Source organism: Lontra canadensis, unplaced genomic scaffold (assembly GCF_010015895.1).
Source record: "Lontra canadensis isolate GAN:19392208 unplaced genomic scaffold, GSC_riverotter_1.0 scaffold4, whole genome shotgun sequence".
Classification (NCBI taxonomy): domain Eukaryota; kingdom Metazoa; phylum Chordata; class Mammalia; order Carnivora; family Mustelidae; genus Lontra; species Lontra canadensis.
In genome coordinates, this window is record NW_022630998.1 from 46,415,018 (window position 1) to 46,430,474 (window position 15,457).

The 15,457-nt window shown below is 37.3% G+C and overlaps 1 protein-coding gene across 4 annotated transcripts in view; it reads right to left on the reverse strand.

The window, feature by feature from the left end:
* Positions 1–15,457, reverse strand: part of IPO11 (importin 11) — a 210,335-nt gene that overhangs the window by 160,905 nt on the left and 33,973 nt on the right. For all 4 annotated transcript variants that reach the window (XM_032849849.1, XM_032849832.1, XM_032849839.1 and 1 more), the window contains exons 4-5: positions 10,313–10,385; positions 9,142–9,345 (exon numbers count right to left, since the gene is read on the reverse strand). In XM_032849849.1, coding sequence (XP_032705740.1) covers positions 9,142–9,345; positions 10,313–10,385 — 277 coding nt within the window. The remainder of the gene's footprint in view (positions 1–9,141; positions 9,346–10,312; positions 10,386–15,457) is intronic.

Here is a 15,457-nt window from a genome sequence, read left to right on the forward strand (position 1 = left end):
ATTTAGCAAAATAAACAAATATTAATTGTATAAATTCTGTTTAAACTTTCTAGTACCAAAATACAAATACTAAGTAGATACTATCCCATACACTCAGAATCAATATAATAAATCCTGTTCTCCAAAAGCTATGTAACAGTTCAATAATGGTAGAATCTTCTTTTCATAACAAAAAGGAAAACTGACCCATACTCACCGAGATCAATACTGCTATTAATATGGATGCAATAAACTGAATGAGAATCTCACCTAACAAATTCTTCCATAAGTCTCAACACTCCTTTGTACAACACTCAACAGAAAAACACGAACTTTTGTTCTATTACTTATATGAAGTACCTACGCAAGAGTTAATATAAATTGAACACTGTTCATATACAAATATATAATCTTTGTATGTATATAAAATTTGGAGCAAGTCCCATTCATCAATCCTAAGAGTCAGTGCCTTTCATCTAATTCTCAATGTACTCCTCTAGCACTACATGCCAGACTCAATAAAGAAAACAACAGTAACCATTCCCTAGTTCCTTAATTAAAAAGTAGTATTAAGCTTGAGGGAAAAAAGTTGACCAAATGGAATCTGACATCAGCTGAAGAAAAAAACTTGTAAGGGATAATCTACCACTCTAAATCACCAGCATAACATAACTGAACTCGAGGTTCATCACTGGGGGTGCATCAAATATAAAACAACCCAAGAAAGTGTTGAAAGCAAAGAACTTTGTATTATTTGTTACAAATAAGGAGACAAGGAGCTAGCTCTCAAACCACTCTCCCCATGAGGTTAGTGCCTTTATTCAATGTATGACAGGGCAGGAGCAGGAGCTCACATAAGCACTCTGGTTCAACTGTGCTTGTCTAACATGTCAACATGCCTGCTGGTACATATGTCCTATCTTCAAAAACTGGCAGAAAGCTTTGCCCACAGGAGGAGGCCTTAGAATTATAATGAACTAAAGCTAACTTCACGACAATGCAGGGGGGCTTCGGCACAAGTTCTCACTTCTAATCCAGCTCAAACTGGCTCACATAGGAGCTATCAGGGGAGATAGCTAGCAAGGGGCTCTCACGTGAAACACCTGGTTGGGCCTCCCCTTGGCTGGAACTGCTGGTTCTGCAAAACAAAACACATTGCTTCCCTGCTTTTGGCCCTTCCCCTCCTTCCTTCTGCTGATAGCTTTCAGCTTTAGGCTGTCTTAGTTGAGACCTCTTCTGTAACTTCCAGTTGCATTCTAGCTAACAAAAACAAGTCAGATTTATTTTCAAGGTACTTTACACTAACATTAACAAAATGGCAAAACTAGTGTAACTGTTACAATTTTTTCAGGCACACTTCTATTACCAGGAGAATACCCCTTTAGAGAGTTCTACCATCTGCATATACACAATGTAAATTACAGTACACATACCCAACATAAAATCCTCCCCACTCACTCCCAACACAAAAAGCAAAATATACCACAGAACATCTGTGAACACTATACTAAACGTTCTCACAGTCACAAAAGTGAAGAAAAGGAAGTTTTTCATTATAGTGGAATCAGTCATTATAATAAAATTCCATTTTGCTCCATAAAATCGTCTTTTTCTCCATTTATCATTTTACTCTAAAACATATTTAAGAAGGTTTAATAATTCAGATAATCAAAAGTTCTATCCATTCTACCTTAAACAACTTTCAGCAATTTTTGAAATTTTCATCCCCTTTTTCTTAAAAAATTCCATAACATTTACAGATAATAAAGGCAAAGTTGGATCTATTAATTCTTCCTACTTTCTAGCTCTGAAAATTAATAGTATGAAAGTATCACTTTAATTAATCATATAGTAAGGACCCATTCAGCCAGAGCAGCCCCACCCTGGTTGAACTGCCATTTTGCTGTAAAGCTTAAACTGACCTTGCCTCCCTCCCCCCAGGGGAACTTATTTAAAAGCAAGTCCTGGAAACCAGTCCCAGGTAACAAAGTCCAAGTACAAGGCTGGGTCAGGCCAAGGGGAGGTATCCAATCAGTGGGGGCGCATACTGTCCCCTAGCTACCAAGGAGTATGGACCCCGCCCTTTGGGAGCCTTTTGGGGCCAATCCTAACCAAGGTGTGATAGGCTGGTTCAAATGTCTACTAGGGTAAATTGTAATTCAATTTGTCACCTAGCATCACTGTGGAGTTTCCTGTGTGTGTTACAATGTCATTGGCCACCTGTGCATGGCCAGGCCCAACCACATGGCCTTTGTTCTATAAAAGTTAGTCTGGAAAGCAGGGAGGGGTCGTCCTCTCTGGAGGAGCGGCCCTGACCAGTCTGTTTGACGGTCGGTATGATTGCTTGACCTTCACTTTCTATCAGTCGCGCTCCTTTAATCACGGACCCATTATTGGGGTACCCAATTTGGGGGGACCCAACAATATAAATATGAAAGCACCTAAGTAGCTTGGCACACGGCAGGTATTGCTAAATGAAGGCATACAGCATTTAAGGCAAAAATCAAGAAAGAATTGGTAGTATTGCGGAAGACATTTTTAATTCATATTATTTTTTGTCTCATACTCCAGTTCTGGAACTAAGCACCTAATTAAGGACATTAGGCATCTATTAAAGCTCTAATTCAAGATTCTTTTTAGCTAGCCTACAAACAAATGGCCTCTACCCAAACAAAAGATGGCTGTAATGAAGAATAAGCAACGGCACTACCCTTTCAGCCCAAGCGTAAAAGGAGAAAAACAGATAACGAAGGAAGAAACCACAGGAATCTGGCAAGAAGCACTGCCAGCTATCCCAGGTAAACAAGTCCTGCACAAGCTTCTAGCAGCGCCAGAAACCACCACCTGATACATGCTTACAGAAAGCTCAGCTGGAAAAGGGAAAATATTTCTTCTACATTTTCTAATGTAGAAAATTTCTAATGTTCAAAAATGTGGAGAGGAAAAGGGAGACAATTCAGTGAGACCATATGAAAATAAGCTATTTAACGAAACGTTTTAGGTACTGGTTCACAAAAACCACAAACACTTGCATATTCTTTTTCTAAACCAGAAGAAACACTGCCACCCACTGACTGCTGAGTGATTTTTTAACGTATAAGTACAAAGCCTTCACTCCTTGAATGTCAAAAAGGAACCATTACAGAAGTTTTATTTCTTTTAGCATTTAAAATATTCTTACACCTTTTTAGCTTCCAGAACATGGTTCTCACAATTTTCTCCTAAGAAACACGACCAGTGAAAAACTCTTAAATCAAAGTCTTGTAATTCATCGCTAACAGTGGGGCACAAAATATTACCCATAATCTATAGTTGTCAAACCTGCTTGACCTTAATCTCAACAAAAGGAACATAATCAAGAGATGTACAATGTACAAAATCCTGTAAGACAAGTCAGCCAATTCTTTCACCAAGTGGCATGAAAAAAAAAAAAAAAGGAAATGAGTACTAATCTAAATTAAAAGACACTTACTTGAAAGACAACCAAACATACCCACCTTATTCAGTTTTCTGGCTCACACAAACCACTTGTTAGAGTATATTTGAGAACAATGTAGATAATTTGCTGAAAGTATTAAATGGTACTAAAATCACCGTTTTTATTTTTCTTAGGTTTGATAAAAGTTAAACAATTATAAACAAATTAAGTATCCCTTTACAGATGAATACTCAAGTATTTATCACTAAATACTTTAAACACCTTAGGAAAAAACGTGAAAAAACAAAAACAGCAAAATGTTAACTGCCAAATCTAAGTGATGGGTATATGGCAGTTTGTATTTTTCGTTTGCCATCTACATGTTAAAATTTAAAAGAAAAAAATATTCAAAATAAGAAATTTAAAAAATGTCTGTATGACAAAAAAACCAGTTATTCTGGTAGTAAGCAGTTTTTGTTTTAATACAAGGCTTAAATATAAATTTGCTTCCATTGAACCATATATATATGGTAGTTTGATATATATATATGGTTCAATGGATATATATATATATATATATATATATATATATATATATATCAAACTACCAAAATGTCTCAGGACAGAAGCTCCAGTGGGTACAAGGTCTATCACAAAAACAATTTCCAATCAAACTGCCAAAAGTCTGTCAACAGATATTTACTTATTTCCATTGAGGGACATTCCTAAAGACCTGTAGCATCTGTTACCTACATCTCTTTTTAGTAAACCCTCATTTTCTTTTTGTTCTCAAACCTGCCACTAGTATAGCTGAAGCACAGAAGGGTCATGGGCTTGATCTTACAGTTCCCTAAGTCCTCTAATCCTTGCACAGTCATAAACCTGTGTTCTGCCACTGGTACCTAAATGATGCTCTCATATATTCAAAGAATCACAATTTGTGAAGGGGAAGAAAAAGGTCAAACTACCCTTCTTCCCACTTGAAACCTTATCTTTGTTCATAGCTGTGTTTCAGGCATCTAATACAGTGACTAGCAGAGTAGGAACCCAATATTTGTCTTGTGGCCAGAACAAACAATACTACTTCAAGAACAACTTATGAAGAGAGTTTAGTAGTAAATTTTTTTGAGTTTTTACTCTCCTTTTCCTGAGTCCCCTTATCTAGGACCCAGGTAATGGTTTGTATACTACAGAAAAGACAAGCACCATGCTATACTAAAAATCTCTTCTGTTCAGTGCACAGCTCCCCCCGACCTTTTTCTGGCTCAAGCTAGCCCAATGAGTCACTCTCCTCCCTTAAAAGTTCCCACCAAGGGTGCCTGGGTGGCTCAGAGGGTTAAAGCCTCTTACTTTGGCTTAGGTCATGATCCCAGGGTCCTGGGATCAAGCCCCACATCGGGCTCTCTGCTCAGCAGGGAGCCTGCTTCCTCCTCTCTCTCTGCCTGCCTCTCTGCCTACTTGTGATCTCTGTCAAATAAATAAATAAAATCTTAAAAAAAAAAAAAAAGTTCCCACCAAAAGGCTCTTTTCCCCCTCCTATTAATGTTAGCCTAGACATACACATAAAAGCTCAAATCCCCACACAGCCTCATAGCAGGAATGACCCTCTATAAAATCTGAAGCCATTCTTTAATGTGTTTTTAAAAGCCAATATAAAATTTGGCAGAGCAAGAGACAAGATCTAGAATCAATATGGCACTTAGTGAGGCAATCAGAATCACCCAAATGAAACTGAAAACAGGGTGCCTAGGTGGCTCAGTTGGGTTAGGCTACTGCCTTCACCCCGGGTCATGATCCCAAGAGTCCCGGGATCCAGTCCCGCACTGGGCTCCCAGCTCCATGAGGGATCTGCTTCTCCCTCTGACCTTCTCCCCTCTTATGCTCTCTCTTTCTCTCTCTCAAAAAAATAAATAGAATCTTAAAAACAAAGAACAAGGGACGCCTTGGTGGCTCAGTTGGTTAAGCAGCTGCCTTCAGCTCAGGTCATGATCCCAGCGTCCTGGGATCGAGTCCCACATCAGGCTCCTTGCTTGGCAGGGAGCCTGCTTCTCCCTCTGCCTCTGCCTGCCACTCTGTCTGCCTGTGCTCGCTCTCGCTCCTCTCTCTCTCTGACAAATAAATAAATAAAATCTTAAAAAAAAAAAAAAAAGAACAACAACAAAAAAAAGCAAACAAACTGAAAACAAACTATTTCACCTATTTACTGATTTGCTTAGAAACACACATTTATGGGGTGCCTGGGTGGCTCAGTTAAGCATCTGCCTTCAGCTCAGGCTATCCCATGGGTCCTGGAATTGAGCCCCACATCGGGCTCCTTACTCAGTGAGGAGTCTACTTGTCCCTCTCCTTCTCTCCCTCTGCCCCTCTGCCTTCCCCCAACCCAGCTAATGCTTCTCTCATTTGCACTCTCTCTCAAATAAATAAAATCTTAAAAACAAACACACACATATTTATGTTTTAAGTAAACTTCACTACAGTATAATATCCTGAAGGCTAGAGTTATACCATGTAAGTGGCACCTTGGTACACCCACATATTTAACATTCATAATTTCAACTATTTGGGAATTTCCCCTAGGGATCATAAGCATGAAGTTAGAGGTTTCCAAAAAGTAAGTATGAAAGTCTCCGCTACAAGGCTGCGTGATCTTAACACTAACCAATCCATCTCAAAGTAGCTATGTGGCTCCATTTTGTTAGCTTATTTAGAACACATACTAACTCATCAGGAAGACTATTCTGAAGTGTGACTGACCTTTGAACAACATGAGGGTTAGGGGCAACACCCGCCTCCACATACAGTCGAAAATTTGTGAATAACTTTTGACTCCCCCAAAACCTAACTATGAATAGTCTACTGTTGACCGGAAACCTTCTTGGTAACATAAACAGTTGATTAACACATGTATTTTGTATGTCGTATGTATTATATACTGTATTCTTACAATAAAGTTAGAGAAAGAGAAGGTACTACAAAAATATTAAGAACATTTACAGAACCATACTGTAAAAAGATTCCATATGTAAGTGGATCTGCGCAGTTCAAACCTGCGCTGTTCGAGGGTCAACTATATTGTAATGTGGTTTCATCTTGCTTCCGTTTCCTTTTATCCCTATCATGCAAACAATACACATCTGTTCAGTGGGAATTTATTCATCATCAATCCTTCAGTTCTTAAAATTTCTAAGTTTTAGCCTTGAGAGTTAACATCAATATTTTTACATTCAGGTTTCCATGAAAAGCATAGTTTTATAAAAAATCCATTCTTCTATCAAATCAAGCTCAATTTTGTGACTGCCAACAATTTTCTCTCAACTGCTGATTCTATAATACGGCACCCCTCAAAAAGAACATAATTTATTTTAATGTGAAAGAAAAAGAGGCTACAGAAATATCCTCTTAGGGCGCCTGGGTGGCTCAGTGGGTTAAGCCGCTGCCTTCAGCTCAGGTCATGATCTCAGGGTCCCGGGATCGAGTCCCGCATCGGGCTCTCTGCTCAGCGGGGAGCCTGCTTCCCTCCCTCTCTCTCTCTCTCTCTCTCTCTCTGCCTGCCTCTCTACTTGTGATCTCTCTCTCTCAAATAATAAAATCTTTAAAAAAAAAAATAGAAATATCCTCTTAGACATGGGTTGCACTGAGCAGCAGGTTCTACTTTTAAGTGTATGCTGCACTCCTTTGCTAGAAGAACTAGCTCAACTATGACCTCTCATTTTTTATGTGGGAAATTAATTCAGTACATGAAGACCACTTAGCATCACAGTAAAAGCATTTTTAAAAGAACTTTCCTATACTTCAGATTACCAAAATAATAGGGGCTACTTTTTTAACTAGCAAAACTGTTTTTTATAATAATGTCTTCCTACATATACTACCTTCAATTCAATTACACATCTTATACCCCATCAAACCCATCAGACATGATTGTATTTCCCTCTATACTATGCTCTGTGTTTCCAGGTTCAGCCACTCCAATCCATACTGAAAGGTGCTAAGCTGAATTTTTTTCCAGGTATCTTAGGTTTTACATATCCTCCCAAAATTCCTGCTCTTTTATACTATGCCACTTTGAAATCTGGAAGGTACCTAAGAACAAGTCTCCTCTTCTACTTATTCATTTAACAGTTACTGAACAGCACCCACTTTTCTGCATCCTTCTGGGCTTGACAGTAAGACTGTAACAATTAAGACTACAATTTTCTCTCCCATGGAACTCACAGTGAAGTGGATCTCAGAAAGATAAGTCAACAATTCTAAGTTCAGCACCATGGAATAAATACAATGCCTGAAGTACATACAGGATGGTGGGAAGACCTGTATTTTACAACATACAGAGAAAAACAGCCTCCTCATACTACAAGAAAACTGACCAAGAAAGTTGAAGGGTTCAGAAAGCTAATTCAAACAAGCTATCCAGAATACAGTCTCTGATTAGATACGATTCCTAGAAACTGCTTAGGCTAAATATAAATTATACCTGAAAACTAAAGCAACAAGTTAGAAGAATACAACTTGAGAAAGCTGAACTACGAATTCAGACTTCTGAGGAAGGGTACTCTTTCATAAAATAATCGCAACCCTCAACCTTCTAGACATTTGACTTGGGAAAAGAGCCAATATAAAAGTAAGTGGAAGAGTGTAAGACGGAGATAAAGTCGAGCAAAATCAGCAAGAAATTCACAGAAAGGTCTGAGAGAATAAACAGTCCATTTCTTAAATCCTAGTTGGATAGCAAGCAAAAGCAATGATTTAGAAAACAACCTTCAACAAAAAGAATCTCTCTTACACTCAACATCCTTGGATAAACCTAATATTGGCTATTTAAACCAACTGGGTTCAAAGTAGAGAACTTAATGTGATTCTGGCTTAGACTCTGATATATGTAAGAACTATCTGGGAAGCCTGTTACAAATGCAGAATCCCAAATTATATCCTCAAAGTAAAGATTACAAAGGCAAACATGAACACTGTTAAAAATACTATGAGGGCACCTGGATGGCTCAGTGGGTTAAGCCTCTGCCTTCGGCTCAGGTCATGATCTCAGGGTCCTTGGATTGAGCCCCGCATCAGGCTCTCTACTCAGCAGGGAGCCTGTTTCCCCCCCTCCCTCTGCCTGCCTCTCTGCTTACTTGTGATCTCTCTCTCTCTCTCTGTCAAATAAATTAAAAAAAAAAAAAAATACTATGAGACTCAGTAGTGTTACATGGTACAGTACAAAATATTAGGTTGAATAATATGAAAATCACTACTTTAATAAGGTGAAAATAATCAAATACAAAAATGTCAAAGTGAATGAAAAAATGCAGTCTCTTCAAAAAATGGTGCTAAAACACCCAATAAAGGGCTCTCACCCACCACTTCTGTCAGACTCCTTGCCTACATCTGCCCTAAAGGCATCAATTGCCCAGGAATGTCAATTTTAACTTTCTATATTCCAACTCTATCCTTCATAAATGTTCTCTTTATCACAGCTTCTTGTTTCCATCTGAACCTCAAAAGCCTCAAAATGGTCTCTGCCTTCAGACCATTTCACTACCAACCAATCCCTGCTTACTTGCAACTAAGCAATCTTATTCATCACTATCCAGTTTAAAATCTTTCAAATGTTACCTATTATACTAAAGCTTTTAGGGCCACTGGAAAGAATTCATAGTCTTTGATTAAAATATTTAGAGGGGTAAAACTACAGGCATCTTCTTATCAGCAGCAGTTTTCATAATCAAATTTAACTATGTTAAATCACTTACATCATAAAACAATTTCCTATCAGCAGCCAGTCGTTTGGAAGCCAGAGTCTTGGTAACATGATAGAAGGTAAGTAATGCTCTGTGCTGTCGAAGATCATCTTGGACTTTCACAGATTCTATAAGAGTGGGAATCAGTTCAGGCCACTGTCTAGGACAGTCCAATCGAGCAACTTTCGCAATTAGCACTGCAATCTGAGTTGCAATCTAAAGGGAAAAAATTAATCGTCAAAAATAAACATATGTAATCAAATCAGCAGATAAGGAATGCATTCAGTTAGTTAGTTGATAATTAGTTAGACACTGGACAAAAGTAAATAAAATTTCCCTGAAAACTGCTTACTGAACATAGTTATTCACAAAGTATGGTCTATGAATCAAGGCTAGATTTTCTTCATGTAACTTCTCCCAAAATAATACATTCCAACAGACTAAAGGAAGAAGTAGATATGAAAATTTAGATGTCTTCTTTTAAATACCAGACACTATGGCGATATGCAAAAAAGCACAACAATGCTACTCATCTCACTAAATATTTGGGGAAAGAGCTATGGTTCATCCCTTAAAGTTCTATTATGCTAACAACTGATGGTTTTATTATTTTCAATTAATATTTTTCAATTTGTTTTCATTGCTAACACAGTAAGTATCAAAGATGCAACGCTTTTTAAACATTCAAATTAATTAAGTGTAATAAATAGGAACTTGTAAAAATCTAAGGATTTTTGTAACTATAAGCAAAACTTACTCTGTTAAGAAAAATCTCACTTTGTAGGAAAAAAAAATTAACTGTGTAATCTATTATCTAACCCCCTCAGTGTACACAGTGAGAATCAAAAATGTGATGGATGAAGGAACAGAGAAGACATCCGGTAGTGTAAAGAAAGGAGGGAGGAGAATAACAAATCATTAAAATTAATTTCTAAGACAATAAATATAGAGAGACTTGCTTCCAATAGTGTGTATCTTAAAATTACTTCTGAATTTTAAAACAAGAGCTGAATATAACCAAAATTCTTAATAGCTGGAACCGAATCTCAGAATTTAAAACCCATAAACATCACAAATGGACATTACAAAATTTCATTTTTAATGCCAAAAACAAAATTAATTTGGGAAAGAAGTAAAAAGTAAGGCAAAAGAAAGAATACTTAGCTTTTGTTTTCTCACTAACCTGGTTTACTGGTTCATTGAAGTTGGTGATTAACCCTGCACGCAAAGTAGATTTCTCCTCCTCCGACAGAGCACTGTAAAAAGATTTATTTATTATGCAAAAGAATGCTACCTAAAAATAAACAATGGTAAACACTATTTTGAATTTTAACAATAAAAAGCCTTGGAACAAGTGCTTCTGATTAGTTCTGCTAAACAAACAGAATTATTTCCATTACTTATAATACTGGCACATCAAATAACTCATAAGCACAAAACTCCTTCACAAGGAGAAAAAATATGAAGCACAAAACAGTAAAGAGTAGAAAATAAGACAAATCCAGAGTAAGAAATGTGGTATTTTGACATTTCCTTAATGGGTATATAAATAGTTACCTAAAGAAAACTTAGTCGTTGCTAAATGAAATGTGTCTTCCATTGACTTCTTTTATAAAATTTGAGTGAGGTTATTCTATGGAGGATCAAGAATCAGAGGATATCTGAGATGAGGGACTTACTAGAAATCAAATAGTCTTAGCAGACAACAAAAAGAAATAAAGGCATCCAAATCAGCAAAGAAGTCAAACTCTCACTCTTTGCAGATATGATACTTCATACGGAATACCCAAAAGAGTCCACCCCAAAACTGCTAGAACTCATACAGGAATTCAGTAAAGTATCAGGATATTAAATCAATGTATAGAAATCAGTTGCATTTCTATACACCAACAAGACAGAAGAAAGAAATTAAGGAGTCAATCCCATTTAAAATTGCACCCAAAACCATAAGATGTCTGGGAATAAATCCAACCAAAGAGGCAAAGAATCTGTACTCAGAAAGCTATAGAATACTCATGAAAGAAATTGAGGAAGACACAAAGAAATGGAAAAATGTTTCATGCTCATGGACTGGAAGAACAAATACTGTGAAAATGTCTATGCTACCTAGAGCAATCTACACATTTAATGCAATCCCTATCAAAACACCATCAACTTATTTCAAAGAAATAGAACAAATAATCCTAAAATCTCTATTGAACCAGAAAAGACCCTGAATAGGAATGTTGAAAAAGAAAACCAAAGCTGGCAGCATCACAATTCCAGACTTCAAGCTCTATTACAAAGCTGTCATCATCAAGACAGTATGGTACTTGCACAAAAACAGACACATAGATCAATGGAACCAAATAGAGAGCCCAGAAATGGACCCTCAACTCTATGGTCAACTCATCTTTGACAAAGTAGGGAAGAATGTCCAACGGAAAAAAGACAGTCTCTTCAACAAATGGTGTTGGGAAAATTGGACAGTCCCATGCAGAAGAATGGAACTGGACTACTTCCTTACACCACACACAAAAATAGACTCAAAATAGATGAAAGACCTCAATGTGAGATAAGAATCTATCAAAATCCTTGAGGAGAACACAGGCAGCAACTTCTTCGACCTCAGCCGCCCCATCTTCTTCCTAGAAACATCACCAAAGTCAAGGAAAGCAAAGGCAATAATGAACTACTGGACTTCATCAAGATCAAAAGCTTTTGCACAGCAAAGGAAAAAGTCAACAAAACCAAAAAACAACCGAAAGAATGGGAGAAGATAATTGCAAATGATGTATCAAAGAGCTAGTATCCAAAATCTATAAAGAACTTTTCAAACTTGACACTCAAAGAACAAATAATCCAATCAAGAAATGGGCAGAGGACATGAACAGACATTTCTGCAAAGACATCCAGATGGCCAACAGACACATGAAAAAGTGCTCCACATCACTTGGCATCAGGGACATACAAATCAAAACCACACTGAGATGCCACCTCACACCAGTCAGAATGGCTAAAATTAGTACGTCAGGAAACAACAGATGTTGCCGAGGATGCAGAGAAAGGGGAATCCTCCTACACTGTTGGTGAGAATGCAGGCTGGTGCAGCCACTCTGGAAAACAGTATGGAGGTTCCTCAAAAAATTGAAAATAGAGCTCCCCTACAACCCAGCAATCAAAACAGAAAATCAACAAGGACACAGTGATTCTATATGAAACACTGGACCAAAAAGACCTAAGACATATATTCAGAACATTCCATCCTAAAGCAGCAGAATACACATTCTTTTTCAAGTGCACCTGGAACCTGATCTTCAGAACAGATCACATACTAGGCCACAAACCAGGCCTCAACAAATTCAAAAAGACAGAAGTCATACCAGGCATCCTTTCTGAGCACAACGCTATGAAACTAGAAATCAATCTCAAGAAGAAATCTAGAAAGAACACAAATACAGAGAAGTTAAATAACATACTACTAAACAATTAATGGGTCAACTAAGAAATCAAAGGGGAAATAAAAAAAATGCATAAACATGAAAATGAAAACACAATGGTCCAAAATCTTTGGGATGCAGCAAAAGCTGTTCTAGGAGGGAAGTTTATAGTCACACAGGCCTACTTCAAGAAGCCAGAAAAGTCTCAAATAAGTAACCTAACCTTACATCTAAAAGAGCTAGAAAACAAACAAACAAAAACCCCAACCAGCAGAAGGAAGGAAATAGTAAAGACTGGAGCAGAAATAAATGAAATAGAAACTAAAAAAAAATTGAACACATCAATGAAGCCACAGGGCATTCTTTGAAAAGATCAACAAAACTGATAAACCTCTAGCCAGACTAGAAAAAGAAGAGAGAGAGAGGACTCAAAATCAGAAATGAATGAGAAGGGGTGCCTGGGTGGCTCAGTTGGTTAAAGCCACTGCCTTGGGTCAGGTCATGATCCCAGGGGTCCTGGGACTGAGTCCCCACATAGGGCTCTCTGCTCAGCAGGGAGCCTGCTTCCTCCTCTCTCTCTGCCTGCCTCTCTGCCTACTTGTGATCTCTGTCAAATAAATAAATAAAATCTTAAAAAAAAAAAAGAAAGAAATGAATGAGAATAACCAGCACCACAGAAATACAAAATATTAAAAGAGAACATTATGAAAAATTAACTGCCAACAAAATGGACAACTTAGAAGAAAATGGATAAATTCCTAGAAATATGTAATGTCTCAAAACTGAATCAGGAGGGGCGCCTGGGTGGCTCCGTGGGTTAAGCCTCTGCCTTCGGCTCAGGTCATGATCCCAGGGTCCTGGGATTGAGCCCCGCATCAGGCTCTCTGCTCAGGAAGGAACCTGTTTCCCCCCTCTCTCTGCCTGCCTCTCTGCCTACTTGTGATCTCTCTGTCAAATACATAAAATCTTTAAAAAACAAAAACAAAAACAGTACGTTGTGGAGTTTAAAATATATGTAGAATTAAAGTATTCCACCATAACAAAAGTAAAAGATAGGAAGGCATAAATGGAGTCAAAGTATTATGAGGTTCTTATATTACCTAGAAAAAGTAAACTACTAATATAAGGATAGGCTCTAATAAGTCAAGGATACTTATCAAAAGCTCTAAAAAAATCAGTTGGGTAATAAAAGTGTCCTTGGGGGAAAAATTTAGTAACAAAAAATTTTGTGAATAATCTTTGGATTATTATTTGGATATAAAGAGGAACATCTCCTGAGGACAAGGTCAATTCCACAAAAACATAATGACCCTTAACTTATATGACTTGAATAGAAGAGCCTCAACATACAGAGAGCAAAAACACAATGTAAAGAACAAAATAGCCAAGTCCATAATCATACCTGGAGATTAACCTACCTCCCTCAGAAAATGTTGGAAAAGTAGCAACAAAAACAATAAGGATACAGAAGAAGTGAAAGTGATAAATGTGACCTAACTGACATATATCAAACATTACAATCCACGATGGCAAAACACACATTGCTCTCAGAGGCACATAAAACATTTACCAGAATACCATATGCTGAGATTACTAAACAAGACCGCAAATTTCAAAGAATGAAATCAGTAACAAACAAACACACACACACACACAAAAAAGCCCCACATGCCAGAAATTAAGCAATATATTTCTAATTAACCCCTGGGTCTAAAAAGAAATCACAGGAGGAATTTTAAAGTATCTTTTAACTGAATTGTAACAAAACTGAGTTAAACCTAAGATTACAAGAAAAGCCCTCATCTTTCAAATGCATACATAAGAAGTAAAAATCAGTGACTGATGCTTCCATTTAAAAAAAACTAGAAAACTGCAAATAAAATCCAAAAAAGTAATAGGAAGTAATCAAGGCTTATGAAGTATAACAACTAAAGCAAAGACAGAAACACCAGAGGACAAACCAGAGAATCCCAAAACCGATCATTACAGGTATGATGCCTGATTTCTAACAAGGGAACCAATGAAACTGGACAGGGCAAGAGTGACTGCTGCTGCCCCTCCTTCGCATACACACCTGGCGAGGAAATCACTTCCAGAGAGATAATATACATAGAGATGGGAAACATAAAGCAAGCTTCTAGCAGAAAACACAGATTATTTTCATAATCTTGGAATGAACAAAATATTTCTAAATGGGCCCCAAAAGAATATAAAACTAGCTAATTTGAAGCTCATTAAAATTAAAAATTTCTCTTCATCCAAAAACAGAAGAAACTGAAAGGCACATGACAAAGCAAGAGGAAATATTTTCAATACGTAGTTCCAACAAAGGACCTAAGTCTAAAACATAGACAAAGTCTCACAAATCAGTAAGAAACCCCATTTTTTTATGTACAAATGGCAGGCCCTTCATAAAAGAGGATATCCAAATGAATAATAAGTATATGAAAAGGGTACTCGCTGTTCATCAGAAAAATGGAAAGGCTACCTAAATGACAGGTAAGACCAAGCATGCTAGGACAATGTGGAGCAAAGGCCGACACTGATATGACTGCTGGTGCGAGTGGAGATCAATACTAACACTTTGAAAACCAAGTGACGGCATCTACTGAAGCTGAATAGACATCTGACCATACAGGACAATAAAATGCACTCTTACGTGCAATATGAAATGCACAAGTTTTCAAGGAAGCACTATTTTTAATAGCCAAAAACTAAGAACAACCTTAATGCCCATCAACAGGAGAACAAACAGATATGTGATGGTCTTAATATGGAATGTTTTACTCGTACCTAAGAGTGAGATTTCCGTGCAACTCCACGGATAAATCTCACACATGTAATACTGAATAAAAGACACAAAAACAACATATAAGGTAAGATTTCCATTTGTATGAAGTTCAGAAACA